The 27225-nt window shown below is 39.8% G+C and overlaps 1 protein-coding gene and 1 long non-coding RNA gene across 8 annotated transcripts in view; one reads left to right on the top strand and one right to left on the bottom strand.

The window, feature by feature from the left end:
* The window catches only part of KCNQ5 (potassium voltage-gated channel subfamily Q member 5), a 261710-nt gene that overhangs the window by 1322 nt on the left and 233163 nt on the right, over positions 1-27225 (bottom strand). For 4 of the 5 annotated variants that reach the window (XM_081186919.1, XM_081186920.1, XM_081186922.1 and 1 more), the window contains 7 exons: positions 25282-25377; positions 21580-21674; positions 19084-19110; positions 9013-9233; positions 5044-5152; positions 1177-1308; positions 286-412 (listed from right to left, as the gene is read on the bottom strand). In XM_081186919.1, the coding sequence (XP_081043045.1) occupies positions 286-412; positions 1177-1308; positions 5044-5152; positions 9013-9233; positions 19084-19110; positions 21580-21674; positions 25282-25377 (807 nt within the window). Of the gene's footprint in view, positions 1-285; positions 413-1176; positions 1309-5043; positions 5153-9012; positions 9234-14256; positions 14314-19083; positions 19111-21579; positions 21675-25281; positions 25378-27225 lie in introns of all 5 variants that reach the window. The other variant, XM_081186923.1, reaches the window with a different exon arrangement.
* On the top strand, positions 362-24968 carry LOC308583158. 3 transcript variants are annotated; one of them, XR_014006093.1, is made up of 4 exons: positions 363-457; positions 4826-4990; positions 15289-15509; positions 24706-24968. It is a non-coding gene; the product is annotated as an uncharacterized lncRNA (long non-coding RNA). The 3 variants fall into 3 exon arrangements; XR_014006094.1 differs by having other exon boundaries at positions 365-457; positions 4826-4948; XR_014006092.1 differs by lacking the exon at positions 4826-4990 and having other exon boundaries at positions 362-457.

The raw sequence follows: 27225 nt of genomic DNA, 5'->3' as shown, positions 1-27225 counted from the left end.
GGAACTTGTGGAGATATTTCTGTACAGCACTTATGCTATGACTACAGTTTTCTAGGCCAGTTCTATTCACTTAAAACTGGCTCAGTCCCACTGACACAACAAAGAAAAATAAAAGTACAAAATGCCACTGACACCTTAGAAGAATAATTTTGCACACAAAATGACTTTGGTGTAGATACCAGAGGAAATTATTTTACCTTCCATATATTAAAAACATGTTTTAAATTACTGAAATAGTGATCAATAAAATAAAATGGGACTCGTGATGTTTGAGAGTCATGTTACCTGTTTTTCCACCTTGACTACGCGCCCTAACATGCTAAGGTCATCAGCTGCCTCATTCTCTGCAGTATTTTTCTCTCGACTTCTTTTATCAGACGCAATTTGTCCCCTTCCAAGAATCTGGTCAACCCTGCAAGGTAATTAAATATACAAGTGTGCAAGATCACTTCAACAGGTAAGAGTACTTTCATTTGGACTCTACAAACAGAATTTTCATTTTGGAATGCAGGTGCATTCTAAAAAAATGGGTATAGATTCTGGCCACGATGAAGGGCTTTTTTTGTTTCTACTGCACACAGTGATTTTTCCTTTCAAACAAATGACTGTCAATTTTATATTTTGAGTTGGCCAATTAACTGTGGGGAAAAAGGAAAGTACACTGGTACCTCGGGTTACAGACCCTTCAGGTTACAGACTCTGCTAACCCAGAAATAGTACCTCGGGTTAAGAACTTTGCTTCAGGATGAGAACAGAAATCGTGCTCTGGCGGCAGCAGGAGGCCTCATTAGCTAAAGTGGTGCTTCAGCTTAAGAACAGTTTCAGGTTAAGAACACCTTCAGGACGAATTAAGTACTTAACCTGAGGTACCACTGTAGTTGCCTAGAATCAGTTTGCTACCCATCAGAACACTGATCAGAGTTGTCAAGAGTGACAACTATCTGTTTAGTGGTTAATGCACAAATATCTGTAGACAGTTGTCCACTGTTGTTTTTAAATCTGATTTTTTATTTCAGACACAAATGAACTTGTGGGCACAATCTGTAAAAGCTCAAGGAAAATTAGTATCAAGGAGACACAGTAGTGTTAAAACACAAAGCTTGGTTTTTGCCAAGCTAAAGATAAAAGGCAGTTTATATGAAGGAACTTATTTGTAAAAGGATTTCCATCCCTTACCTTGATTGAAGACTTTTAATTCTGCACAACATATCCAGGTGGCCTGCTGAATACTGTTCTATGACATCTTTAACATCATAGGGACGCAAAGTTTCTTTAAATTTCCTTTTGGCAACATGAAATTTCATGATTCTATACAAGAAATACGATCTAGATTAATTATCCATATGCACTTTATACATCAAAACAAGGCCATGGACGTGGCCAAATCAATAAGCTCACACAAAATAATCAGAAATTCTAGATAGGCTAAGCATGATAATATTTTTACTGAGAACTATTTAGGAAATTAAATGTGTTTAAGAGGCTCCATTCCATGGGGTAGTATTCAATTAAATATTTGTGCTAGCACAAGGATTAATTCTAGTGCAATGGAACTCACCCCCCTTTGCTTTGTACATGACCTGCACTATTTCTAAATATATTCTGAAGTGTTGGGGAAAACCTCAGAACACATTTAGGGGGCACAAGGAGGAAGGAGATGGAGAAAAAAATCTTGTGCTGATGTAACACTTCCCTTAGCACTACAACCCATTATTTCTACTGTACCGTGATAAATGAAAATATAAACAAGAAGTGGGGAACCTCCAGGCAGTGGGTCAAACATGGCCTTCTATCTGGCTCTCGTAACCCCCCCCCCTTCCCAATGCCATAACCCCTTTCTTGCTACACTCCTCACTGGCCTACTTCACACCTTTAACTGCCTTTGCCTGGAACTGGGACAATGCCTCTTGCTTGCCAATATAGAGGATGCTGCATGGTATGTGGGTGGGTGCAGAAACCCATGGCGTCTGCATGACTGTAATGTGGTCAACTATTGCAAACTACTGTAAGAGTTATAGCCACTGTCTCACCCTGTTTTGACCTTGAGCCCACAAACTACAGGCATGCAGTTGCCGGAAGGTTGGCCCCAAGAAAATGTGGTTCTTGGGTTGGAGAAGATGTTCCACTCTTGATATCAACTGTCCCAGTATCATGCCTATACTGAAGGATAAGCACTTTCCATAGACTGAGAGAAACTTGTGCAGTTTTAGTGAATGTAAAAGAGAGATTGTTTTCACTAATGCCAAGAAATAACTCCATCCCAAATAACTTCATTAGATTCTGCAAATGAAGTTTTATCCTTAACACCCAAGCTATGTGACAGCAACAGACCTGTGTTTTCAGTGTACCTCTGTCACAGTTATGGCCCCAGCTGTACTGTACATTTACTATATTACACTATCACATGGAAATTGTTCCAAACATTTTCTTGTGTGTTATAAAAGGTGCTTAAATTTTCATTTTGCAAAAGGAAACTTTATTTGTGTATTCATTTTGCTTCTCATTAATTATTAAATTGTTACTGTTTATTTGAGTTAGACCAGCAGCTTATTCATTTAATTGCTTTGGTTGTTTCTGTTTTGAAACCCAATCCTAGAACACATTCGCTGAGGGTCTACCTCCTCCACTAGAACAGTGTTTCCCAACCACTGTTCCGCGGCACACTAGTGTGCCGCGAGATGTTGCCTGGTGTGCCACGGGAAAAATTAAAAAATTCAAAATTTTTTTTTTTAAAGTCAAATTTTCGATTGGGGCGCCGTCACTAGATGACCCCTGGGGTTCCCTCCCTCCCTCCCGCTCTGCGCCACCCTCCTCCTCCTCCTCCTCCTCCGGGGAGGCCCTTCCTGGCTCTCGGCCAAGGCTTGGCGGCTGCCACTCACTCACTCGCTCGCCCACCCGTCCCTCCATCCCTGCACCCGGCCTCTCCCCCTCCGTCCCCGGCGCGGGGGCTGCCGGGATCTGTAGTCCCGTCGCCCTTGGGCTCCGCGCCTGCGCGGGGTGCACGAACTACGTTTCCCAGCGTGGCCTGGCGGGCCAGGCGTTTTGTTTGAAGCGCTCTTCTCTCGGCCATGGAATGAGCGCAGCGGCGGCGGCCGGGCGGGCAGGGGCTCTTCCGCGCAGACCCCGCGGAGATCGGGCGGCAGGATGGAGCCCGGGGATCCCCGCGGAGGCGGAGCGGCGGAGGCGGAGGCTGCCCCCCAGGTAGGGCTGCGTCGGGGGTTTTTTATTTTTGCAATGCTGCATCCGCGCCGGAGGGGACGCATTGGACCGCGGGGAGACCCCTTGGCGGGCGTGCAAGGCAATGCATGCGTGCAGGCGTTGCATGGAGTGCAGTGCAATGCAATGGCAACGCGGCGCCCTGCATGCATGCATGCAACTTCCACCGGCGCTCCGGACTTGGCAGGTGAGGGGGGTCCCCAGTGGGCGGCAGAGAGAGCCGGGAGGGCGAAGGGGAGCCGGGGGGGGGGGAGCAGCGCTGCTCCCCGAGCCGAGCCCGGGGGGAAACTTCGGCGTCGTTGCGCCGGGTGTTGGAAGCGGAGGCTGGCGGGGGCCCCTCACCTGCAAAACCTGGTCGCCTCTCATATATTTCGTGCATTGCATTCATCGCCCGCTTTCTCCTCCAAGGAGCTCCCGGGGGCGCGCGTGGTTCTCCCCGTGTTATCCTCGCAACAACAGCCCTGCGAGGTGGGTCAGGCGAGTGGCCCAAGGGAGCACCCAGGGATTGTCCTGGCCAGGTGGGGTGATTTGAACCCTGCTCTCTGCCCGGTCTTCGTCCTCATTTAGCCCCCACATGTGCATGACTGTGCATGACTGAGGTTTCCCCCCCTCGTCTTAGCTATGGTGTGAGTCTGTCCTGTTAATTAATGGGGTTCTGCCTTCGGAGAATATGAGCCAGCCCTCAAGGAGGTGATTATGTAATTTGCTAGCAATTCATGTCCCTCCCGGCGTGACGCTGCACACTGACGTCACGAGGCTGTAATGGTGGTGTGCCTCGAGATTTTTTTCATGAAACAAGTGTGCCTTTGCCCAAAAAAGGTTGGGAAACAGTGCACTAGAACCTTTCTTTCATAACTCCAATTCATCATTCCAATAAAAGTTGTCAAGCTTCAGCAACTTTGGGAGGCTAGATAGTTTTGATTATGATGAAATGAGGCAAGAAATAGAAATCAATTATAAAGTATATGTTTTTCTCTTAGTAATCAGGGAAGAAGTACTTTGCTGCTTATTTCTAATGCTATTTTATTCTGACATATTTTCCAATACAATTTATGAAAACGCTACATAATTTGTCATCAGTGAGATGTTCAAAAGATTAAAAAGCACTTTTCTGACATAAGTATTGGTCAACTGAACTATTCCTTACAGATGGCAATTTGCATCATTTTCAATACAACATGTTGATGGGTATGTTCAGCAGAGCCTATACTTCCAAGTAATGTTAGATTTAGATAAACCGAAATTTCCTCTGTAAACTTCATAACATACTATTTGGATCATAGAACTGAGAGTGGAAAAAAATCTGCTGCGGATGCCTGTGACAAAGCAGACTCTAGTCCACATAATCTTATGACACAATAAATAAGTTAGTAATTAAAGATTCTTAGTTGAATTAGAATGGTACATCAGCTAGAGAGCACTGACATACTGTTGCCAGAACTATTTTATTTGCAAGAGGCAAAGCAAACAAACCACTCAGTTTTTCAAAGCACTATTCTAGTAACCTACTTGTCTTGGACTACATGTGTTCTAATTTTCAGCATTTAATCTGAGTATGGTGCAAGTTCTTTTTCATATATACTGTACATTAAGTATAGTTATGTTACAGGCACCTGCTGCCCTGAAAACCCAATAGGCAAGGCAGAAAGAAGTGGCCTAAATTTCCCTCTTCCATCTCAGTTAACAGATGACTGCATAATCTGAAGTGCAGCTGGACTTCGATTCAATCCAAGTACAGTGTCCCTACAATTTGTTGTGATAGTATTTCTTCTAGGTACATCTGTGAAGTTTGATGTGTTTTCTCTTGTTAATGTATTTGCCACCTACCTGATAGCTCTGATTACTGTTTTAAGTGCAGGGGTGAGATCTTCTACTGAGACATCACACTGGCATCCTCTTTCATCATATGCATCATCTGTAGCGATACTGGCTTCAGCTGCAAGAGAAATTCCACATAAATGATATGCATACCTATAGAGAATGCAAGGGTCAATTAAAGTATGAAAAGGTCAAATATTCTAAAATCTGTCAAACTCAAAATAATCTTGCTGGAGGGAATAATTGGTCTTTACAGAAAATGTAACCTGTAACTGTTTACAAAAGCTTACTGGAATTCTGTAAAGTAGGCATGTAGAAGCTTAGAAAAGAATAGAATAGAGTGTGCTATACAGCTCAAATAACTGAAAATTCTGTTAGAATCTATATGGAACATTTCATTAGACTTAATTTATTCAGCAAAAAAAGATGTTCTGGGTATATTGGGCTTCCCAGTGTCTTTATAGGAAGTCACTAATACAGATGGATGCTGGAAGTGGAATTGGAGAAATCTCTGATAGTTGCAGATGTCCATTTAAATTCCACTCCTATGATATAAAGACTAACAGCAGGACAAAAAAAGTGTATTTTGTGAGCCTTTATGTTTGCCAGATTTATCCTTCAAAACTGGAAGGACAAATAGCAGTGGTCCAATGGCCTTACTGCCCTTGCTACATCTGAATGCATTGCTTATAAATGTCAGTTTTATTTGGATTATCTGCCAGGACATTTGGATAACATATGTCTACTTGAATCATAGAATTGTAGAGTTGGAAGGGACCCTGAAGGTCATATTGTCCAACCTCCTGCAATGCAGGAATTTCAATGAAAGCATCCATTACAGATGACCATCCAACTTCTGCTGAAAAACCTCCAGTGAAGGAGAGTACACCACCTCCTGAGGAAGACTGCCCCACTGTCAAACAGCTTTTATTGTCAGAAAATTATTCCTGATGTTTAGTTGGAATCTCCTTTTTTGTAATTTTAATCCATTGGTTTGGGTCCTAGCTTCCAGAGCAGGAGAAAACAGCAGAGCCCATCAAATGGCAAAGGATGGGGTAGCTGGACAGGGCTGGGCAGAGGGACAACTCCACTCCATCTGACCTTTCACCAGGGCTGATTAGGGCTTTGGATAGTTCTGTAAGATAGTGTAAGTTTCAGCAATATTTTTTGTGGTTTACCTTGGCAAGAGTGGAACTATAAATGCAGCTTTCATTTTTTCCTTAGAGTGCTGTTCTTAGAGTGAGCAACAGCCAAGGTATATCTGCCTACTCAACAAAATAGAAACACTTTTATCATCCTATTTGCTTGTTTTGTGAGAACTGTCAAATGCTGGCAGTAATCAAGCATTGATCAAGGTCTAAAGTCCTCTCTTCTAAGTTCTGCTGATGTACTGAAAGAATGACCCAAGTCAAGTCCCATTTCAGCAGCTTAACTCTTTGAGGCCAAAAACAGAAGTATATTCTAAAATAGGTTTTTTGGGAGTCCTGTTTTCAGAGGCAATTCAGGGGCTCAGAATTATTACAGGCAGATACATTTGCCTATTGACAGATTATTGGGTACTGGCACTTCCACTCCATCACACTGTTAGCCTTATCCTTCATGAATTTGTCTTTTAAAGCTGTCTATCAATGACCGCTAGTCATGATGACTAAATACTACCTCTTAGGTCAGAGGCACTATGTTTCTGAATATAACTCAACTGCAGCAGGGTAAACTAGGGCTGCCAAATTTTGGCCCCATACTCAGCACCCCACATTGGATTTCTTACTAATATTTATCTGAGAATTAAATACTAATTTCTGATAGCCTTTGGCACATAAAGCTTTTTTATTTAATTAAAACAAAATCCTTCTGTTTCGAATAATTATGCAGAATTGCAAGATGTCTTAAAAGCCGTAAGAGCAATAGTTCTATGGTTAAAATGATAATCACATTTTAACTGTGACTTAATGATTCCATCATGAAACAGTAGACTATAGTCACTATACTGTGGCTTTCTTTGCTTTTTCTTCCTTAACTCTGGGTAGTTTCTCATACAATGCTTTGAACTCAGGCACTCTGGTTGGTTCACCGGAGGGTACCAATCATACTTATTCCAATGTCCTGTGTAGTTCACAGATCTGACTATGATGGGGAAGGGATGGTGATTGGGATGGCCACAGGATTGTTACCCCTTTTTTGCTTTTTAACTCAGAAAAGCAAAAACTTCAGCTGCTGAAACACTATGTGTTATGGAGATGCAATGATGCATCAGCTGCAAAAAAGCTGGCAAGCCTAGGTAGGCAACACTCATTAAACAAACACCTGTCATTCTTAATATATGTCTTGTAAACCATGCAGATCTATCAGGAAAGTGTATTATATATGAAAATTATTCATTGTAAACCACTAAGGAACTGAATAGAGACTGACCAGAGAGCAAGACAGTTCAACTGAGAAGAAAGTGTTTTTGTACAAATGAAAATAGTCATTAAAAAGACATAAATAATATAAAAGGACAAGGGAAGAAGTAAATTGAGGATGCCATAACAGTGTTTCCATTTTTAAAAATAAGTTTCTAACCCTGACGACTGCAAAATCACACTGAAGGCAATGAAAGGGCAGAATTCATGTGAGCTTACAAAAATAGGAATGGAAATCAAATGCATCCTTGTAGAGTTCTTTTTAATTAATAACGTGAAATGTCTGTGCACTTTCTCATGATGGAACACTTTGATGGGTTAGTAAGTTGCACCATCCCTTCAAGATATATTGAATACTAATTATCTCATATAACAGGCTGGAAAGATTAAATGGTTTGGATACAGATTAAATAGATTCCTTTAGGAAAAAAACCACAAATTCAAACTGAATAGTTTTAGAACATGGCCTACTACCAGCATGTAACAAAAGTAGCTTTAAATGTAGGTTCTGTTCACAGTAATAAAAAAAGAACTAAAAGTAGGCAAAACTTTTTTGGGGGGGCGGTGACACCTTTCGATTTCCAGATGAGTTGGTCAAGCAGACCAAGGAGGTTTGTTTATTTTGAATTCATCCAAAAGGCCTAGAATGTTCTATTTGGCTAGTTTGTCAGATCTCCCTCCTAAAATATTAGGAATCTTCTATAGTGCAAAAAGCCACACAGAATTCATCCAGCTTTTCTGCAATCTCCTTTGGGAAATACCTTATCTCTCGTTATCCAACCAGCTCTGTAGTTGGCTTCCTGGTTCTGATTATATTATTATTATTATTATTATTATTAAGCCAGAATGGGTCTTTTTTTAAAGCAATATGCTCTTTACATTTTTTGGTCTACTTTCATTTCTTTTGTCGAAGTTCTCTCTTCATGTGTATGTATGTGTCTCATTTGGGTAAGAGTTCCATTTTCTGAAAGAAACTTCCTTGACGCTGCTTGTAAACTACTTTGGTGTCCTCTTGGACTTGGTGGCACCCTTTCCAGTTTGTAAAAGGTAAAGGACTCTGGACAGTTAAGTCCAACCAAAGGTGACTATGGAGTGCAGCGCTCATCTCGCTTTTCAGGCCAAGGGAGCTGGTGTTTGTCCACAGACAGCTTTTCGGGTCGTGTGGCCAGCATGACTAAACCGCTTCTGTCGCATTGAGACACCGCGATGAGTGCCAGAGCGTACTATATCCCATGTAGTATGAGAGACTATCACCAGAAGGATTTCATCCCTCCATTGTACACAGGTACGATAGGGTTTGGAGCCTGCCTGTTTATGACCAGATACAGTTGGATAGGAGAGAGCCCATATAATCTCTGGACTGCCCTGTATATGTGAAGGTACAAACACATAAAGTACCTTTAAATTAAGCAGCAGTAGGAGAAGCATGGCTTCAGCAAGATTAGGATCAAAGCACAGAACCTCCTAAATGTCTGTGTGGCTTTGCTATGATGAAAGTCAAATTTGTGGTTGTAAGTTGGATGATAACTACAATGAGTAAAACACTTGATATTTTAAAAAAACAAATAAACCTTACTATCTGGCACTGGCTTAGGCTGTGAACTCTTCAAACGTAGGGAAGGTCGGAAGCGTGTTCGGTCATTGAAGCTCCAGCTCTTTTGGACTTTTGTTGGGCTGCCCTCTGCCGTAATATCAGTACTTGGTGATCGCCTGTCACCAACTGAAGCTTGCCTGTTCTTGATACTCTGTCCACGTGGGCTAGCCATCCGTACCCGTTCCTTAAAGCTCAGTTTTTGACTGTGAAAGCAGAAAATTTATTTTACTTCATACTTCATTCCACCTCACTGTAATTGTTGTACAGTGCTGAATAGATGTATATATATGTCCCAATCTACTGAACAGGGTGCACTCAGATGGTTATATGAATCTATTATATGTGTGGAGGGGGAGTCACCTTTTATTTCAAAGGAATGGCTGTGTAAAACAGCTCCCTTCACTGAAATGAATGGGAAAGCTGTTCTGGGAAGAGAGATAATTTCATGCCAGCGCATGAACCATCCCACCTGGATCATATTGCTGGATTGGGGTAATAAGGCAAAGATCCTCAGGTGCATACTCCAGTCTTGTGGAGGGATCTCAGGAGGAGGAAGAATTGTGGCCTTCCTCCCCTTTGCAGTGGCTCTCATAAGTTTTGGCGTGGCTAGCCCTTCCCTCTAAAATGTTTCTGCTAGGGAACTGTGTATATATATATATATATATATATATATATATATATATATATATATATATATATATATATATATTCCCCTCATATAAGGGACAATGGGTGCATGTACAATTCCTATTTTCTGTATAATTTTATTTTCATTTCATTTTCAATATCCTAGGGATTATAATCCTTTTGTGTTATCTAATGAGTAAAAAAATATATTGCTTACGTCCTATATTATAAACAATGAAATAAAGTAAAATAAATATAAAAGCTTATCAAATGTCATAGCAAAGCTTCAGTTTTAAACCTTTAGACAGTTGTAACTATGTCTTAAAGTAGCATAGCATAAGTCAGTGCATTTCTAATAATCTAGGAATAATATTGTCAAGTGCTTTTTTGCATGCCATTTGTTAAGAGTTACAGCAAGCAAGTTTATTTTTGTTATACATGCATTTCCCCCCCAAAACAAGACTTTAATACTCCACAAACATTATTAGCAAACATTACATTTCAAATTCCGTATTACAACACTCATTTGGACAAGACAAAAACAAACATTAAGAAAATTAACAAAATATCTAATATGTATTATCAATGAAATGAGTATTTCACAAGAGAGTGACATACACTGGTGAATTTCTTGCAGCTGATAGCCCCAAAGCACACTAATGAACTGGGGTTGGAAAATCAGTCAACTGTTAGCGGATCAAAGATGCTCTATAGCTTCAGATTTCACATCTAAACAAAAACATCAAAGATGCAGGCTGCTTATTTTTGAATGATTCTCTTGTTTACTTGCAGAAAAAGGGCATTTAGAAATTAAAAGTTGCAGAGTAATCTTCATTCACATTTTCATGTGAAATATATACATTACTCTCAGCTGAATACTAGTAATGTTTGCATGGTGCAATCCTAAAAAAAAAATTACTCAGAGGTATGTCTAAATTAAATAGGACACACTCTAGTACGTGTGCCTGGGGTTGTAGCCAGTCACTATACATCAGTAAGACACAAATGGAGGTTCCATGTTGGAAGAGATGTGGAATGGTGCTGGGCTTCATAGATTTAGCTCTGCCATTGCTCTTTGCTTCTTGAATGGGCAGGGAGTTAGACAGAAAATATGATGTTTGTATTGCAAGTGGAAAAATCTCTAGAACTGGACCAGATTTTACTGGTTTCTGCAGTAAGAACATAAAGTTCTTGTAGAAGCAAATCCTTAGGGGCCATCAAGATACATGTGGCAAAGATTATCTGCCTGTTGATATAGCTGCTAATCAAGTTGAGGTCCTGTCTGTTCCACTTGTCATGGTCCTTGCATCTTACTGCAGCATGACAATACACAAAACATTGTAAATGGAAGTGTGTTCTAGAATTACCGAGAAACTTTGCAACGTACTGTTCCCTATGCCTAGCTCCAATCTAAAAAGGAAATGTTCTGTATGAGAATATAAAATGAAATTATGAGGCACCATTGTTATGATGTTTATAGATAATAATAAAAATTGCACATGCAACTTAGTACATCTTATCCGCAGTGCAAGCAGAGATCAGGCAGGAGATCATATGCAACAAATCAAGCACATGCTGGACAAATGGAGGGAGTACTAAAATCATATTACCACAATTTAATATTAGAAACATTGTATTAAAAAGTTCTTAGTTGCTGAGAGAGTACCTGTTTCCAGAACTGTCTTAATCTAATCTCCCTGCTTAACCATAAAAGTGTGCATTTTTAAATCCCTTTGCTTCTTATAGCATGTCATCCCCCTTAACTATTGGGCAAGATTCAACTAAAGAATCCCATCAGCAGAAACTCTACACAAGGATATCCATTTGTTCAATGAAGCTTTCCTCCCCCCCCCCCATATTGGCTCTGAGGCTGCCAGGAGAACCCCCAGAATTGGACATGGGGGGAGGAATGCTCAGTGAGGGAAACCAAAATGTTTGTCTTGATGGAACAATAATAGAATTGTACAGTTGGAAGGGATCCTGCGGGTCATTAGCCTATTGTATTTTTTGTATTTATACTCTGTTTCTTCTTTTTTTCCAACACTGCTGCCTACATATAGCTCAGGTTATATACTTTGTTTTATTCTCTCCCCCCCCCCCGCCCCAAGGATATACTTGATAGGTATAATTATAATAAATATTGCTTGAAAGCTGGAGACTGAACTATGACTGTGGTAGAGAGTTATGCAAACAGAAATGGCAATCAGAAACACATAAATTTAAGTGTTCATATGATTTAGCGTATGGAATTGTGGAGATGTGCTATGAAGGCCCAACTCCAAATCCCCCTGCCCCATTGCAATGAATGCAAGGCCAGAGCACAACTTATACTCACTATAGGAATGCCAATAGAAACAGGCAGGATAAAGCAATATTTTCACCCTCGAAATGAGAGGTGGTAAAACTACATACAGCTCCAGATGTGGAACAACCGTCTAGGCTATCTGCAAGCTATCTTCCAGGAAATTCAGATGGTAAACATAAAAAAGAGCAGTATGCAAGAAAGAAAAGTTCCATCACGTAAGCAATTGTCTCTCATACAGAAGTATTACTTAGGACCTAGTATGGTCCTCTACCTAATAGAAATAAAGATGAGGAAACTTCTGTAGATATTTTAATACTTGCCTTCATTTGGATTACATTCCTAAATGGCTGCTAAAAGTAAAAGTTACCCTTGTGTTTTTTAAGGTTGAAGAGTAAACTGAAGAATTATTCTGTTTTGTTCTTACTGAGTAAAATAATAATCTAGGGAATCTGCTTATAGCTAGCTTGCAAATGACATTATTTGAAGTTCATTAAGGTTCGTAGCTGGTTTTATGAGCTCAAGTCTAAGCTATAACTACAAACCAACATAACTGGATATTTCCTACAAAAAAGTAGGACAGTTGATAGGTCTGGATATTACTCTGAATATTGTTTCAAGTCACTAGATGTAGCTCTTTTTCCCTTCCAAATGCCTTGATTGCTTATTTCTTTTGTTATATTTCACTCCTGTATCTACACACTGCCATGTTTTTGTGAGTTCTGTATTTTTCTGCTTTTTCCTATATCTGTTGGCAACACTAGAGGTCACTGTGGTATCATAGCAGAGCTACACAGGAAAACTGCCGAGATTTATTTTTTTTGTATGTGATTGTAAGCTGTTTTTAACTGTTTTAGACATATTTTAGTTGCTGTAATCCACCCTGGGACCCTAGGGTGAAGGGTGGGTAATAAATTAAAATACAACTAGTACTACTAATAATAACAATAATTTTGCTGAATTATCATCAACATCAGGGATAGAAGATGTAAGTAGGCTCAGATCTGATTCACACACTGAAAATGCAGCTATGTAGAAGTTGCTGTGTTGTTCCACCAACTTTTAAACACATAACCGGAAACCACAAAAACGAGGGGCTGCAATGGTGTTAGGAAAACCTCCTAGAACTACATAGGGTTTTATTTACATAAATGGTTCGCTGTGCATGTGGAGCAGTATTCACAATGATGTTTTAAAGCACCTGCTCTGCCACTCATTCAGTGTATGAATTAGGCCTTAGGACCAAATCCATAAAGCAGTTATCATGCACAAAGTGCATTTCCAAGTTCTACGGAAGAATGACATTGATCAAATTTTGTTCCCAGTCATTGGCTACTCATAGATTTATAACTGCTATAAGCAATTTGCATGTGCAAAACCAGGTGCCTTCTTCTGCCCCACTGGCAATAAAACATGTCTCTCCTGTTATCATTCTCAACAGCCACAGCAGGCGCTAGAACTCTCCAACAGTTTGACTTTACCCCCGAAGGCACTCTTCCATTATCTCCCAAGACAGACACATGCCAACAATTAATTCTTACTTTATTGATTTTTTAAAAAATCAAGAATCTTTTTGATTTGATATTACTTCTTGGAAACTTGATGTACCCCCCCCCCCCTTTGGCAGGGAACAGGGGATTTCCCCCTTGAGATCCAAAAATAGTAATTACTATTTTTGGTTAAATGGCAAAGAGGTCAAGAGATTCCAGTTGGAGTAAACAACTGTTTGAACATGCAGTTCTGCACACTGTACACTGCACTTTACCTAGCACAGTCCCCACAAGCTAGGCCACAATGACTCTTCAGAAGTGCAAAACATCTACTACTGTAATTGCTTTGCAAGTGGTCTGTGATTATAGCTGCCTAACTTTACAACCAAACAATGTGGAAACACCAAACACCACTATTGCAAAAATCATATTGGACTCAGGAAAACTTAGTTATTAGAATCATTCATAGCTATTTCTTAGCTCAAGCATATCAGACGGAAGAGCACAAATAGTCTTAAACTAAGGCACTGCAACATCGCACTTGTCCCATTGTGTGGAGTATTTAGATTATTGCTACACAAATCATAAGAGGCAATTTCTTTGTGCGTGGCTATTTTGGTATATAATTGCAGGCAGCAAGCAACAAGGAAAATTACAAGCAATTGTAGTGGGCGACCCAGCCAAATAATGAAGAACCCTTTGAAGAGTAAAAACTGTAAAGCATTAAGAAGGGGAAATAAACTCTTCATGCACCTGATGTTAGTTGGCATTCCCAAATATCATGTGAATAGACAGGATGCTGGATACCTATGTTTCCGAGAGGTGTACATCCTGAAGAGCTTCTGTTTATTACTATAAAGCTTACTAGGAGTGAGGGGAAATAGAGGATCATATTACTAAGCATTCCATGTGAGGAAAGGGGTTAGGTTTTCCGTGTAAGGCAAGTCAGACCGCTACTGTTTTTGTTTCTTAAAATTTACAAGCCAATTGTAAAATGTAAGATTGCTGTGTCAAACAGAAGTCAGAATTGTGATTATAACGAAATGTATCCAGAAATGACAGTCAAAAGTCCTGAACATTCATCTAAGACAAAACTCCTGCAATGTATATCCAAAGACAGGTTCAGGATCAGAATATATTACTACAATATAACAGAATAGTAAAAGCCCATCTTCCTAATGGAGTAAAATTCATTTCTCTGTTGACAGCCCTCAGTAATTGATAACCTATTTAAGCTTTCAGCAATCTTATGTAGGTTATATGTCAAGCTATCTTTTAAGCAAAGCTTCTTGTGAACAACAAATTTTAACTGGAATGTGTAGAAATTGTGGTTTACTCATGGTCAGTACAAAATATATTGTCCTTCACCTCAATTTCCCAAAAAAGTAAACTGAAGTGCAACTGACAATGTATGTTATGCTCAATAGTTTGTGCAGTTTTTCCATTAAAAGGGAAACCTATTTGATAGTCACAGTCATAAATATGCCACACCTAGCAAAACAGAGAAAATCTAAAATATTGTTTATTTAAAAATAGAATTTAAAACATCAGTTAAGGGTTAACATTACTAAGGTTGTATCCATTGGCTTTTGTCAGCAGAACAGGAAGGAAGCCATTTTCAGCTGTTTCCCCTCCCCGCTGCACCACTCCCAAATCTGCTCTGGAGAGGCCCTCAATTCCCTAAAGCAGATTTAGGGGGGCTGCACGGGAATCCATTGGATACAGCTCATAATATCAATATTGCTGCATTGTTACTTATTTTAATATTATTATTATTATTTTGCCTGTGAATATTAATGCTGATATGTTTATTAAAAGACTAAACTCTGTACATCATAGGTAAGGAACCAGAGGCATAGAAGCTGAATGTGGCCCTGCAGGTCCCCCTGTCTGGCTCTCAGGACTCTTCTCAGGGCACATCCCATTGCTAGACCATACCTGCTCTCCCCTCATCTGCCCTGCTTCATGTCTCCCTTTGAGTGTTTTTGCCTGCCTGGAATGTGTCCTTGAACTGAGGTAATGCCTCTGAATTTTGTATGGCTGGAATGTATCCTACAAAGGTAAGAAGAGACACATACATTACTCCACTTACTTTTTTCTTGTCCCAAACACCACTGGCAGAAGGTTGTCCATGAGCAAACATGGCCCTTCGGTTAAAAATGGTACCTTGTCCTTGGGCATAGATATTCCTGCACACTGGCTGAGAACAGCATCTCAAGACATGGCTGCTCAAGTGACACTGGCACCATTAAGTACCACAGAGCAAGTCACTTATGCTTACCATAAGAATATTCCCACTACATGATTTGCTTCTACACTCTAAATCAGGAATATTCAGCAGCTGCTCAACCCATATGAGAGTTGCTAAACAGAGCAGCTGCCATGAAGAAAATTTGAACTGGGAATTTAACTTTCAGTAGCTGAAAATGCACCACAGTATGTTGCAATTATACTATCAGTTAATGCAAAGTATCAGATTATAAGTGATGTAGGCTGATACGTGTAGGCCACACTTTAAGAACTACTAGGAACTATGGGCTACTGATTAACCACAAGAAGGCATAGCTAGCCCCCACCCTCTGTGGATCACTGGCTTGGGAGCTTAAGTCCCATTATGCTTACTTTGTGGCTTTGGGTGACCAACAATTCCTGAGCCTTTAACCTGGGTATGTTGTCAGTTAAATGAGAAATTGTATATTGAAATATGCAATACAGAAAATAAATAATACTCAGCCTAGGATGCCAACTGAAGAGTGTGTTGTTTTTAAAATGCTGAAGTCATATTTACAGTAGATATATGGTTGTTACATTGGTCTTAAAGCAGACATGGACCACCTCTGTGTCTCTTGGCCAAATTTCATGCAGGTGGCAAGAAGGGAGGAAATGGGGGTAAAATGGGTGACAGGAAAGGAAAGGGTGGGAGCCTCACTTAACCAACTCTGGCCTTACCCATGGCTTGTGGTATGCAGTTCCTTACCCCTGAGGGACTGCAGTCTTCAACAGCAAAAAGGTTATCTACCCCTGTACCCAAAGTATGATAGCTAATACAAACTAAGAACAGCGATGCCTTTTATTAAACCTTATTTTCTTATGAATGTCTCTTATCTCTACAATAGTCTTGTATTTCTTATTTTTCAAGTGTATATGTTTATATGAATGTTAATGAAGAAAATTAAGTTTATATGATTTGTTGAGCTGGGTCTATTCATAGCAAAGATCAGGCTTCCTCAACCCCAGCCTTCCAGGTGTTTTCAGACTACAATTCCCATCATCCCTGACCACTGGTCCTGCCAGCTAGGGATCATGGGAGTTGTAGGCCAAAAAAAGTCTGGAGGGACGAGGTTGAGGAAGCCTGGCAAAGATGCTTCAAGATCTTGAAATATCTTAAATATTAACTCCATGAAAGTTATTTGGAGGTTTGTGAGTAAATTCCACAGGCCTTTTGGAATATCTTAAAACACTGTTTTAGTTTTTAATAGTTATGGTAGTAACTTGAGTGTGGTAACAGTGCTGACCAAGTTTTATTTATATATCAGTTTTACTTACTTCTAGACAATGGATTAAATGTGCATTAGCAGTCAGGCTAATTATATACATAGAATCATGGAATTGTACATTTGGAAGTGACCCCAAGGATCAACTAAATCCGTCTGCTTGCAATGCAGGAATCTCAACAAGTGTTCTCCTATCCAACTTGAAACCATACTAAACCCTGCTAAACTTTGCAAATGTGCTAGCAGTTTTATTGCAGCACCACTAGGAGGACATGTGAAAGAGAACAATATGAAATTGGTTCTGGCAGCTGTTAGGAGAAGTGGCTCTTACCCAATCTTGAAATTTCTGACTGGGATCCAGAGTATAACAGGATTCCTGTTGCTGGTGATGGAACAACCAACCCCTACACAACAGGAGAACATTTCCTTTCTCTAATCAGCAGTGGGATAGCTCTGACTGCATATGCAGTTTCCCTTTGATGGTCCATAGCCTCCTTTTTAAGTAATGCATTTCACATTTGGAGTAATGTATCCAAGGCAACTTTGATCTTGTATTTGCAGTATACCTTACTAGTACATTAAGAGCTGTAGATGACTAAAATTGCTTTAAGAAATAGAGGAGGGGTGCAGACCCTATGGCCCTCAAGATGTTGTTGTGACTACAATTCCCATTATCCCAATCATTGGCCATGTTGAAAAAAGAGGGAAAGTGCAAGCCCAAAAGTAAAACAAAGAGGTTCTAACTTGTCTCTTATGTCTTGGGATAGAGACTTTGGGATCTCAAGGTGGATGAGGTCCATGTGAGAAGGGCCATTCACCTTGCTTATGTATTTCTGACATACAAACGTTACTAGACCAGTGTGGAATTGAATCACAGTGAAAGAGATTCCATTGTGCTTTATGAATTGCCTTACATGCTTTAAAAAAAATCATACAAATTTATGTATAAAAATAGGTACATCTCTGGCTATTAAGCATGATAGTTAAATGGAACCATGTTCAGAGGCAACATACTTTTGATTACCACATGTAAGGAGCAAAAGGAATACCTTCATGCTGTGATTGTGATCTTCCAGAGATACTTGTCCAGTTACTGTTGAAAATAGGATACTGGACTAGATGGACCTTGGCCTTCGATTTTTATTATGTGGACCCTACTTACATCAGAAATACTGCCAGTGCATAAATGCCTGACAGTGTTTATCCTGCTTCATATAATGGGATCCTTCAAAATTCCCTTTTCATCCTCAAAACCAGATGAGTATTGTCTTATAATATAATAATGTTCACCTGCAGGGAAATTTGAAATGACAGCAGCCTACCCAGCATGGTCCCACTCTCTCTAGGCAGTCAGATTGTGTGGTTGTTAGGATTGTCAAATGATGTTTGCTTCTGTGAGTTTAGACAGCAATAGGAGTGAATATGCATAAGGTATGGATCTGGGGGTTATGACAATGAGATAACTCAAAGTGTGTGAAAATATTCATCCACCATTCAGGTTTTAGTCATATACGTAGTCTTTTCAATTGATCACAACTACACTATTTAGTTAAAAGTTATGTCAGTTGGTGATTTAAATTATTAAGTAGCTAAATTAGTTTTGAATTTATATACAGAAGTGTCAATTTAAAAAGTTGTACTGGGGAAAACCATCATATACAAGGCATCACCCTCCTTCAGACTGTTTGCTTGTTTGTTTAGGTATTTCAGTTATTTATAAAGCACTTAATTACTGAAGATTCTAAGAGGTGTTTTCATTTGTCACAAGGGATGATTCATCTAGCCCTAATTCGTTATCCTGGATAGTAAGAGACAAATGTCTTTCAAGTCTTGATCAATCATTCTGTTATCCACTGAAGTATAGTGCTAGGTTCATACTCCTGCAGAATCCATTATTAAATATGCAAATGTTGCTAGGCATCTGTAGATGATACTGAACAGTATTCTGTTCTCACAATATTATTTTGTCTAGAAAAATTAGAATTCTGTACTTAAATCCTTCCCATTACTGGATCTGAGCATGAGCTTTTTTAGTCAATACTGTGCCAATATATTTGGAGCCTGCATTCACAGAGATCTGCGCCCATTCTCAAACAACGTTTTTTATTTTTAAAACTATATGCATAGAAACACCACAAACCTGCTAGATGCTTCCCCTTGTTCTTTCCTTCAGGTGTCAATAACGGAAGAGAGAAAGTTTGGGGAAGAAAGAAATTTGTTATGCTGGCAGTACCGATTATGATGTGGTTACAAACATTATAAGATAAATGCTATATCACAGCTGGCTGTGTTAATCAAATTAATACATTTAATAATAACATTTTATAAAGCAAACACAAAACATTCAAGCAGGGTCTAATATAACTACCGTGACATCATAAAAAATATTTGAACAGCACCTCAAGGCATGCTAAATGCACTTAGTACATACCATTATTGAATGAGTTGGCAAAGCACTTATTTAGGCAAAATGCAGGTGCTGATATACAGATAACAGAAAGCTGTAGGCTTATTATTAGATGCAGATATCTGTTTTAATGGAGCACATCTGACTTAATAATTGGGACCTGAGATTTCACACAGAGGACTGATGTCAGATAATATTTTTTGTTGGCCAGAAGTGCACTGTGATATATTTAGTCAGACTATGACTTAACTGTTTACATAACTTACTTAACTCTTAAGTCTAAACAGTGATTGTCTAAAACACAATTAAAACCAACATTTCTGGCCTCTGATAACAAAATATTTTTATTTTGAAGCTTTTAGAAGTTCCAGTGGAGCAATCATGAGCTTTGTGCCTGCCAATTAGATGAAATTTACAAATCAGCTTTCTGTGCCCATCCAAGTGGGGAAAATGGAAGAGAAGACAAACTAGACTTAAACATAATCTCTCTCTGCCACCCTTTGTCTTTTTAAACAGTTGTATGTCTGCCCCATATTTTATTGTTGTTAGGTAAAATAGAAGTAACAATTATAGTTTAGCCACAACAAATGGGTCTTGAGAACTCCACATAACTTTCAGTTCCCTTCTGTAAGAAAGGTAGTACACACCAAAGTCTCAGCTCTAGAGGAGAGAGTAAGGAGTTTAGGAGTGTATAGGATTCTTGTTCAGAATCTATTTGTTTTCCATCTTCACTTATTCTTACAGCTCAAAATGGTTTGGTGACAGTTTTTAAAGCAAAAGAAATAACAAGAATTGCTGTGCCATATGAAAACATGCTAAAATCCATTCCAAACTTCTAGAACTTTCCTCTGGAAAACACTTTCTTATGTAGATAATACAAGCATGATTTTGTTGTCATAATTCCTAGAAGGATGCCCAATTGATATTGTTGCATGTGTGTTTGTAATTAAAAAACAGAACAGTCATACCTCATGTTACGTTTGCTTCAGGTTGCGTACTGCGGCGACCCGGAAGTACAGGAACGGGTTACTTCTGGGTTTCGCCGCTCACGCAGATGCACAAAATGATGTCATGTGCATGCGCAGAAGCAGCGAATCGCGACCCGCGCAGACGCGGGCTGCGTCCTTTTCAGGTTGCAAACAGGCCTCCGGAACAGATCCCGTTCGCAACCAGAGGTACCACTGTATTTTGATTATTCTTTAATATGGAATTTCTGCAATAGGCATGTTTCTCTCAACCAAATTCTTCCCTCAAATGAATAGGGACTGTTTCTTTGTTAACTATGATTATCTAACAAGGAACATATATGATGAAATGATATTGTTATCTGCATTTCCATTACACATAGAAGTAGAAAGCTACGCATTTCTCTCCCACTGAAAATAGATGTTTCCCAGGATTCATATCAGTATGACCCATCTAATGGGAATGAAGAACAGCCGTATCAGTTTTATTACTAACACCCTCCTACACAGGTTTCTCACAGGAAGAGGAAACATGTGGAATGTAATTGACAGTAAGGATAACATGGTGACATTTAAGCTTCTGTTTATTACAAAGAAAAAGAAAAACACAGCAGCTTTATGCAAAAAGCACAGTACTGCAAACTGAAAGCAGCAAATTGTTTGTGGTGAATTACCCAGTTGGTTGGGTTTCATTCAGTCTTTTCCTAATCTGAATAGTAACAAGACAAAACCTCTGCTGGTATAAATTAGTGTGGCCCTTTGACCTACATGCTGTTTATACGCCTGCTTTTTCTTCTAACTCTAAGCACAATTAGATTGAGAGAAACCAATGGAAGTCAGCAGGTCTAAGCTGCTAGAAATCGACAATAAATAATGCAGGGGTAGCCAGTGTGGTGCCCTAGAGATTGGAATAATATATCACCAACCATGTGAAGTAGGATGAATTAGCATTAACGGAGTCCAACACAGGTAATATTTTGCCTAGATGCTATTAGAATATTAACTTCCAGCAGGGTTTTGAGGACTTGGTGGCGGAAAAAAATCTTCTATTGCTTTGTTGTAATAATGGCTCAGAAACAAAAGAAAATGGGAATCCGATTTGTCATTATGTTTGGAGGATGTGTAATTGTCCCAGTTTGCTGCCTAAGTTCCTTAATGAATGGTATTAAGAGGGGGGGGGGACAACAAGACAAAACCACACACTGATTTTTATAGGCTCAAAACAGACATCAAGTACAGCACCAACTGCCAAATTTTTACCTACTTTGTAGGGCTGCAGGTATGCAAGGCCTTCAAATGAGGCTTCCAGGTAGCAATGGAAACGGATTTCTCATCAGCCGCATAACTACGCCATACACACTACATGCAGGATATATGATAAAGAAAGGGAAATAAAGGCAAGAGGGAGCAGGGGATGAAACAAAAAGGAAAAGAAAAGCATATTAGTATACCAATACAAGTCATGACATTTTTGTGTCATTTGTAGCACTGATACATGCCTAAGGGATGGAAGAATACTTTCTTAATATCGCCAAGTGGCTGTCAGGTTTGTTCGTCTGCAATCAGTAGCATAAAACCGCCAAGCAGCCTTGTGAAAAGGAAACAATAGAAAGCACAAAGGAGCCAACAATATATGAAATGAAAGCATCGTTATCGCTATGGAAAATCTGCATTTTGTTCAAGCTGGAACCAATACCTGTTACTTTGGATTAAATAATTAGTTCAGTATGGTTATGCTTGCAGAATGCAATGAAGATTTGGTTAAGTATGAAAATTCAGAAGAAAACTGTACACAAGAAAGTCACAATTTCAATGGAAGGGCTCCTTTCATTTGTGGAGAAACTGGAATCCAGCAAAGGTTTCCTGCTGAAGGAGGGGAAGGGGTGGGGGCAGTTTTCACTTGATTTGTCTCCATTCCCTTGCAGCCCCCAGCCCACCTCCCATGATGTTACAGAGGGTCTCCCAAACTTTTGGAAGGTCGTGCTAGGGGCTGCCAAGCAGAGTTCTGTATCCAATCCTACAGTAGCTTGGGCTGCTCAATAAAATAGAAGGACTTATCTACCACAACTTTAAGAAACTGTTTTGCTGCACTGTGTGCGCGCGCGAATTTGACATTTATCTCAAATGATTTTAACAGTGCATTATAGTCAATATCAAGTTGCATTCTCATAAACATGGAAGTATTTAGCAACAACTGTTAGTTGTTTATCCTGGTAATCAGCATTTGAAAATATTACAATAAATAAGATTAATATCAAATACAATTATATTGGAGAACACAGCTTTTAGTGTGATGATAAACTTTATATGGTATTTTGCATACATTATTCTCAATAGTACTGAGGCCATGTTGTAAATTCATGGCTGAGGTAAGATTTTGAACTAGGAAGCTTCCTGCTCACACTTTCAACCATGACACAATGTCTGTACTAAGCATATCATAAAGCTAATAATAAATCGTATGAACAGGCTATATTTCTAGGATAGTGGTTTCTAGTCCCAATTTTTCAAATTTCACATTCTTACTACTTTTCATTTTAGTACAAATCAATAATGGCCTTCATCATTGGATGTCTTATGCAATTCTAAGACAAAGTTGAGCCCCAATCAATATGGCCAGGCCTTCCAGTACCATGAGGCAGAATGAGGCTGTGTCTGGCAGTCCCTCTTCACCCCTCTGCTGCTCCTATCCTTAGGACCTGGTGCATTGGCAGAACAATCCTTGCTTTTTGGTTGGCCTGGCTCTTTCATTTAGTTGCCCTCCTAATGTATGAGCCGGCAGCCCAGGCTACGCACTCCACATATGCCACATATGCTACGCACATATATATGCCATGTGTTGCTCTGCTCATGGGATGCAAGATAGTGCTACTGCATTGCAGCATTTGTTTGACTGGGTAGCACCAAGTTCCCAGGCAAGAGTAGTATGATGGTGAAGTGTTGAAGGGCAGAACTCTTTATGCCCTGCTCTCCCTACGTTGCCTGTTCCCCTCAGGCGTGGTGGAGTTAAGACACTGTCCTGTCGACAGTGTTGGTTTAAGATTCAGCTGCCAGTCTGGTAAGTTTCTGTATGTGGGATGGGGGTGGTGGTGTCTTCTAATCTTTAGGCCGTGTCTGATACCATTAAAAGCCCTTTGTGGTATTTCTCCACTGGTCCTTGGGGAGTAGAGACATCAGGCAGAGGAGGCTGTCTGTAACTACTCTGTCTTGAGTTCATCAGGTGTGAATCCTGGGCTAAATTGACACTACTAGTTAACCCTGGCATAAAGTGAGATGGCGGCTCACCGTCACTGCTTGGGCTGCCATTCTCAAGTGTGGGGATGAATCTGCAGTTTGTAAAGTCCATATTCATTCAGGCTCTTAATTGACAGTTGCTGGCTCATAACAGTATATAGCTGCAATTCAGCAAATATAGAAAGTGAATTCCTATCTCTTCCCTCCTTCCAATATGAAAACACACACACACATTTTTAAATTAACCCTGTTGAGGTTTTGACAGAGATATGCATCCCTCCCATGTTGTTACAAACCATGTATAAAGGAGGCTCCCATGCTTGCCAGGAACTGTGCACAGCCTGGAACTTGTCCAGTGGTCATGTCAGCATAACAGTTTTGATAGGTTACCTTTCCTCCCAGCTATCATTCTGTTTTGGGAGTGGGAATGCTCTGTGATTGCTCAGACCTCAACTTCCAAGGCAAGCTTAAATGACAGGCTGAGGAAATGACTGACTGAGACATTTGGCAGTTGTACTCTGTGGGCATGATCCAGCATAATTCAGGAATCAGTTCTGCCAAAGTCTTTCAGAGGAGATTAAATTTGGTTTTCAAAGGAATAATGTGTGTGTGCGTGTGCACACACAAATAATGGAGAATTGATTCTGGGCTCTTAAATAATAGCTCAGGCAGCATACTAGACAATCACTTTGGATATAAACCTCGATTTAACTGGGTGTGAAAAAAGCCAAGCAACACAACATGCAGTATTCAAAACAGCAACGAGTGAAATCTATTGCACTAAAAGGAAATGTAATTAAATGAAGCAGCTATTTAAAACATCAAATATGCTAACATTTCGATTTACTTTGTTTGATTCCTTCTACACATCAATGCCACCACTGGGAAGGTGCCCATAATTTTAGGCCAACAGCTATTGTGATCAATCATTCAAACTGTTGTAGTGAATTGTTTGGACAGAGGTCTCTTCCTTCAAACTGAATGTATTTATCCCCTGGCACAGTGTCAGAGACCCACTACTAATTATTAATTGAATGTGGGCGATGGTGCTGTGCCATAATTTAATCTGACATTTATTTATCAGTTCTGGGTTTTTATAGAAAACTATATTGTAAACTGTGTCATGCAAAATATCACACAGTTTGTATCTTTCTAGGTCTTCAGGAGTGATTACTTCTTGAAAACACTACATACAGTGTGTTATCCAAGCACTGAACATGAGACATGTCAAGCACAAACAGCATCTATTGACATCAACAGGAATTGTTGTTATGAATTCAGCAGTAAGTGGTGAATTGTAGTCAAGAATTCAGTTTAACAGAGAACATACTAGTTGTGTGCATGTAGCCCTCTTTTTAAAAAATCTGAAATAGTGCCAATCAGCCATTTAGTAGGAAGGCAGGCACATGAGGAACAGAATCTAGCCCCTACCCCTGAGCAGCAGATTGGCTTGATTTCAGGTTTTTAAAAGTACATGTGAAGCATCCCAGCAACTTGATGAACCACAGTTTTTGTGCATGATTTTCCATCCAGTTTGGATTGTGTGTGCATAAGTCCAGTTCCATATGTGCATGGTCCCTAGCTAGATGGGAGGAAGATATTTACTGCAACATGCTGCACCATGGCAAATAATCTGGATAATGTTTGCATTTCTTTTACAACTTTGCATGATATTGATTGTAATATCCCTGAACGAAAACTTTTCAAAAAATCTGATTCATTTGGCACTTACTTGAATTAAACTGGCAGCGGGATTCCTTCTTTTTTCAAAATGTTTCTGACGATGCTGTTCCTGTACTTTTAATGCAAATCCTGACCCAAGAATGCCCTGGAGTGCAGTACAGTATGACAAATATTCATGATCAGGATAGTTGTTTTGGTAAGGGGTTAAGAGCATACAATCTTTAAAATCATCTAGAAGTGTTACACATACAAGTAGCACCTGCCATAGTAAGCATAGCTCCTCCACTCTTTGGATACTTGAAATAACACATTGGACACAATCTGGAGCAAATCAAGTGTGTTTAGTGGCCAGACAATACAGGGTTGTGCCCATTCTCTACAATATAGGGAGCAGAGCAATTTAAAGCACAGTAGTGGTTGGTGGAAGGAAAGCTGTTGAAGCTATCCCTTGCTCATACATTTCCCCTGAACAATGTTTCTTCAGGTTTTTCTATCTCAAAAGGGACTTCAGTCAAAAGTCTTGGTGCCCAGCCAGGAGCAAAATGAGGACAGGCAGTTTTTTGGGGAAAGTGCAGGCAGAAGAGGTGTTCACTAACCCTCTCCTATCTGCAGCCTATGTTTTGAATTGTCCCAGTCCAGTTTTAAAGCAATTCAGAAAGAATCTACCATCACCATGTTTACCATTTACACCTCACTGTTCAGTTTGGCTCTATGCCCAGAAGTGCATGCTATGTTGCCAACTTGTGTTTTCACAAGTTTTCCATTGTAAAGGAGGGATGATTTGCCAGGAAAAAATGACAGGTGAGAGGAGAGTGATTAACCTTTTTTTTGCCTACTCCTTTTCTCCTACATCCTCCACCCCAATATGTAGACACCCCCACACGTATTCCAGACATTTTCCAACATGTGTATGGAACAATGTAGAAAAGGTAATGGCAAATGGAAATTGCAAGGTGCAAATGACAGGGGGAAGGGTTAAGCACCCTCCTCTCATCTGTGAGCTCTTACCTGCAAATCACTCAGCTCCAGTGCCCCTTTGTAGAAAACCAGGAGTTAGTTTAAAAATGTGAATTAGCTGAGTAAACATGTAGTCTACCCCCTGTGCACTTAATAGCAGCTTGAGTGGGCAATCTGTGCTGGGGTCATAGTGCAGGAGGAAAGGAGGAGACAACCTCTGCCCCATGCTGCAGCCCCAAAACAAATGCATGGAATGCTGTGACTGTTTTTACAAGTGAAAACCATATTGGGAGCTTCAACACAACGTATGGTTTAGCTCTAAATATCAGTGAAATAACTGAAAGAGCTCAACTGGGATTCCTTTAAACTTGACTTAAGTGTGAAGACAGGAAACCTGCAAATTCAGCAGCACTTTCATTTACTTCCACCAAACATATGTCTTAAGGAAGCATCACAACATTATGCCACATAATGTAGTAGTATTTTTCTCACATTCAATTTGAAAGGTTGAGACGGAAAAATAGTGGCTTGCCTAAACCTAAGTGAGCGTAGGGTGATTTAATAGTTAAACCAGGGACCTGTTTTTAACCACTGTGCTATATCACCTTACTCAGTGCATATCACCCTATACTTCTGAATAAAAGACTTGTATTGTGGCCCCAGGGGTGTTCGGGATATTTATTTATAGAAGCAAACTTTTTAGAAGTACTGTATACAATGATCATTTAAAGGGAACATGGAAAATATTCCAATAATGTTACTAAAACTCACAGCTAGGTGTCAGTGTCAGCAGGCAGGCAAGCTTATCTAGGTTCACAAGAATTTCAGCACAGATTATACAGTTTCCTTCCTTCAAGACCAGTAGTTAGCAGCTGGATCAGAAATAATATTTCTGACTTATAAACTCTAAGGTAAATGCTTTACTTTAATTATTAATATAACACAGCATGCCTGCAAGGCATGGAAACAATTTGGTTAATTATATCACCATTATTATTTTTGCATCTCAGCTGAAATAGGTTGAGAATATTCATAA

The sequence above is a fragment of the Podarcis bocagei genome (assembly GCF_964188305.1).
Source record: "Podarcis bocagei genome assembly, chromosome: 3".
NCBI classification, from domain to species: Eukaryota; Metazoa; Chordata; class Lepidosauria; order Squamata; family Lacertidae; genus Podarcis; species Podarcis bocagei.
This window is presented reverse-complemented; position numbering and strand designations above follow the sequence as displayed.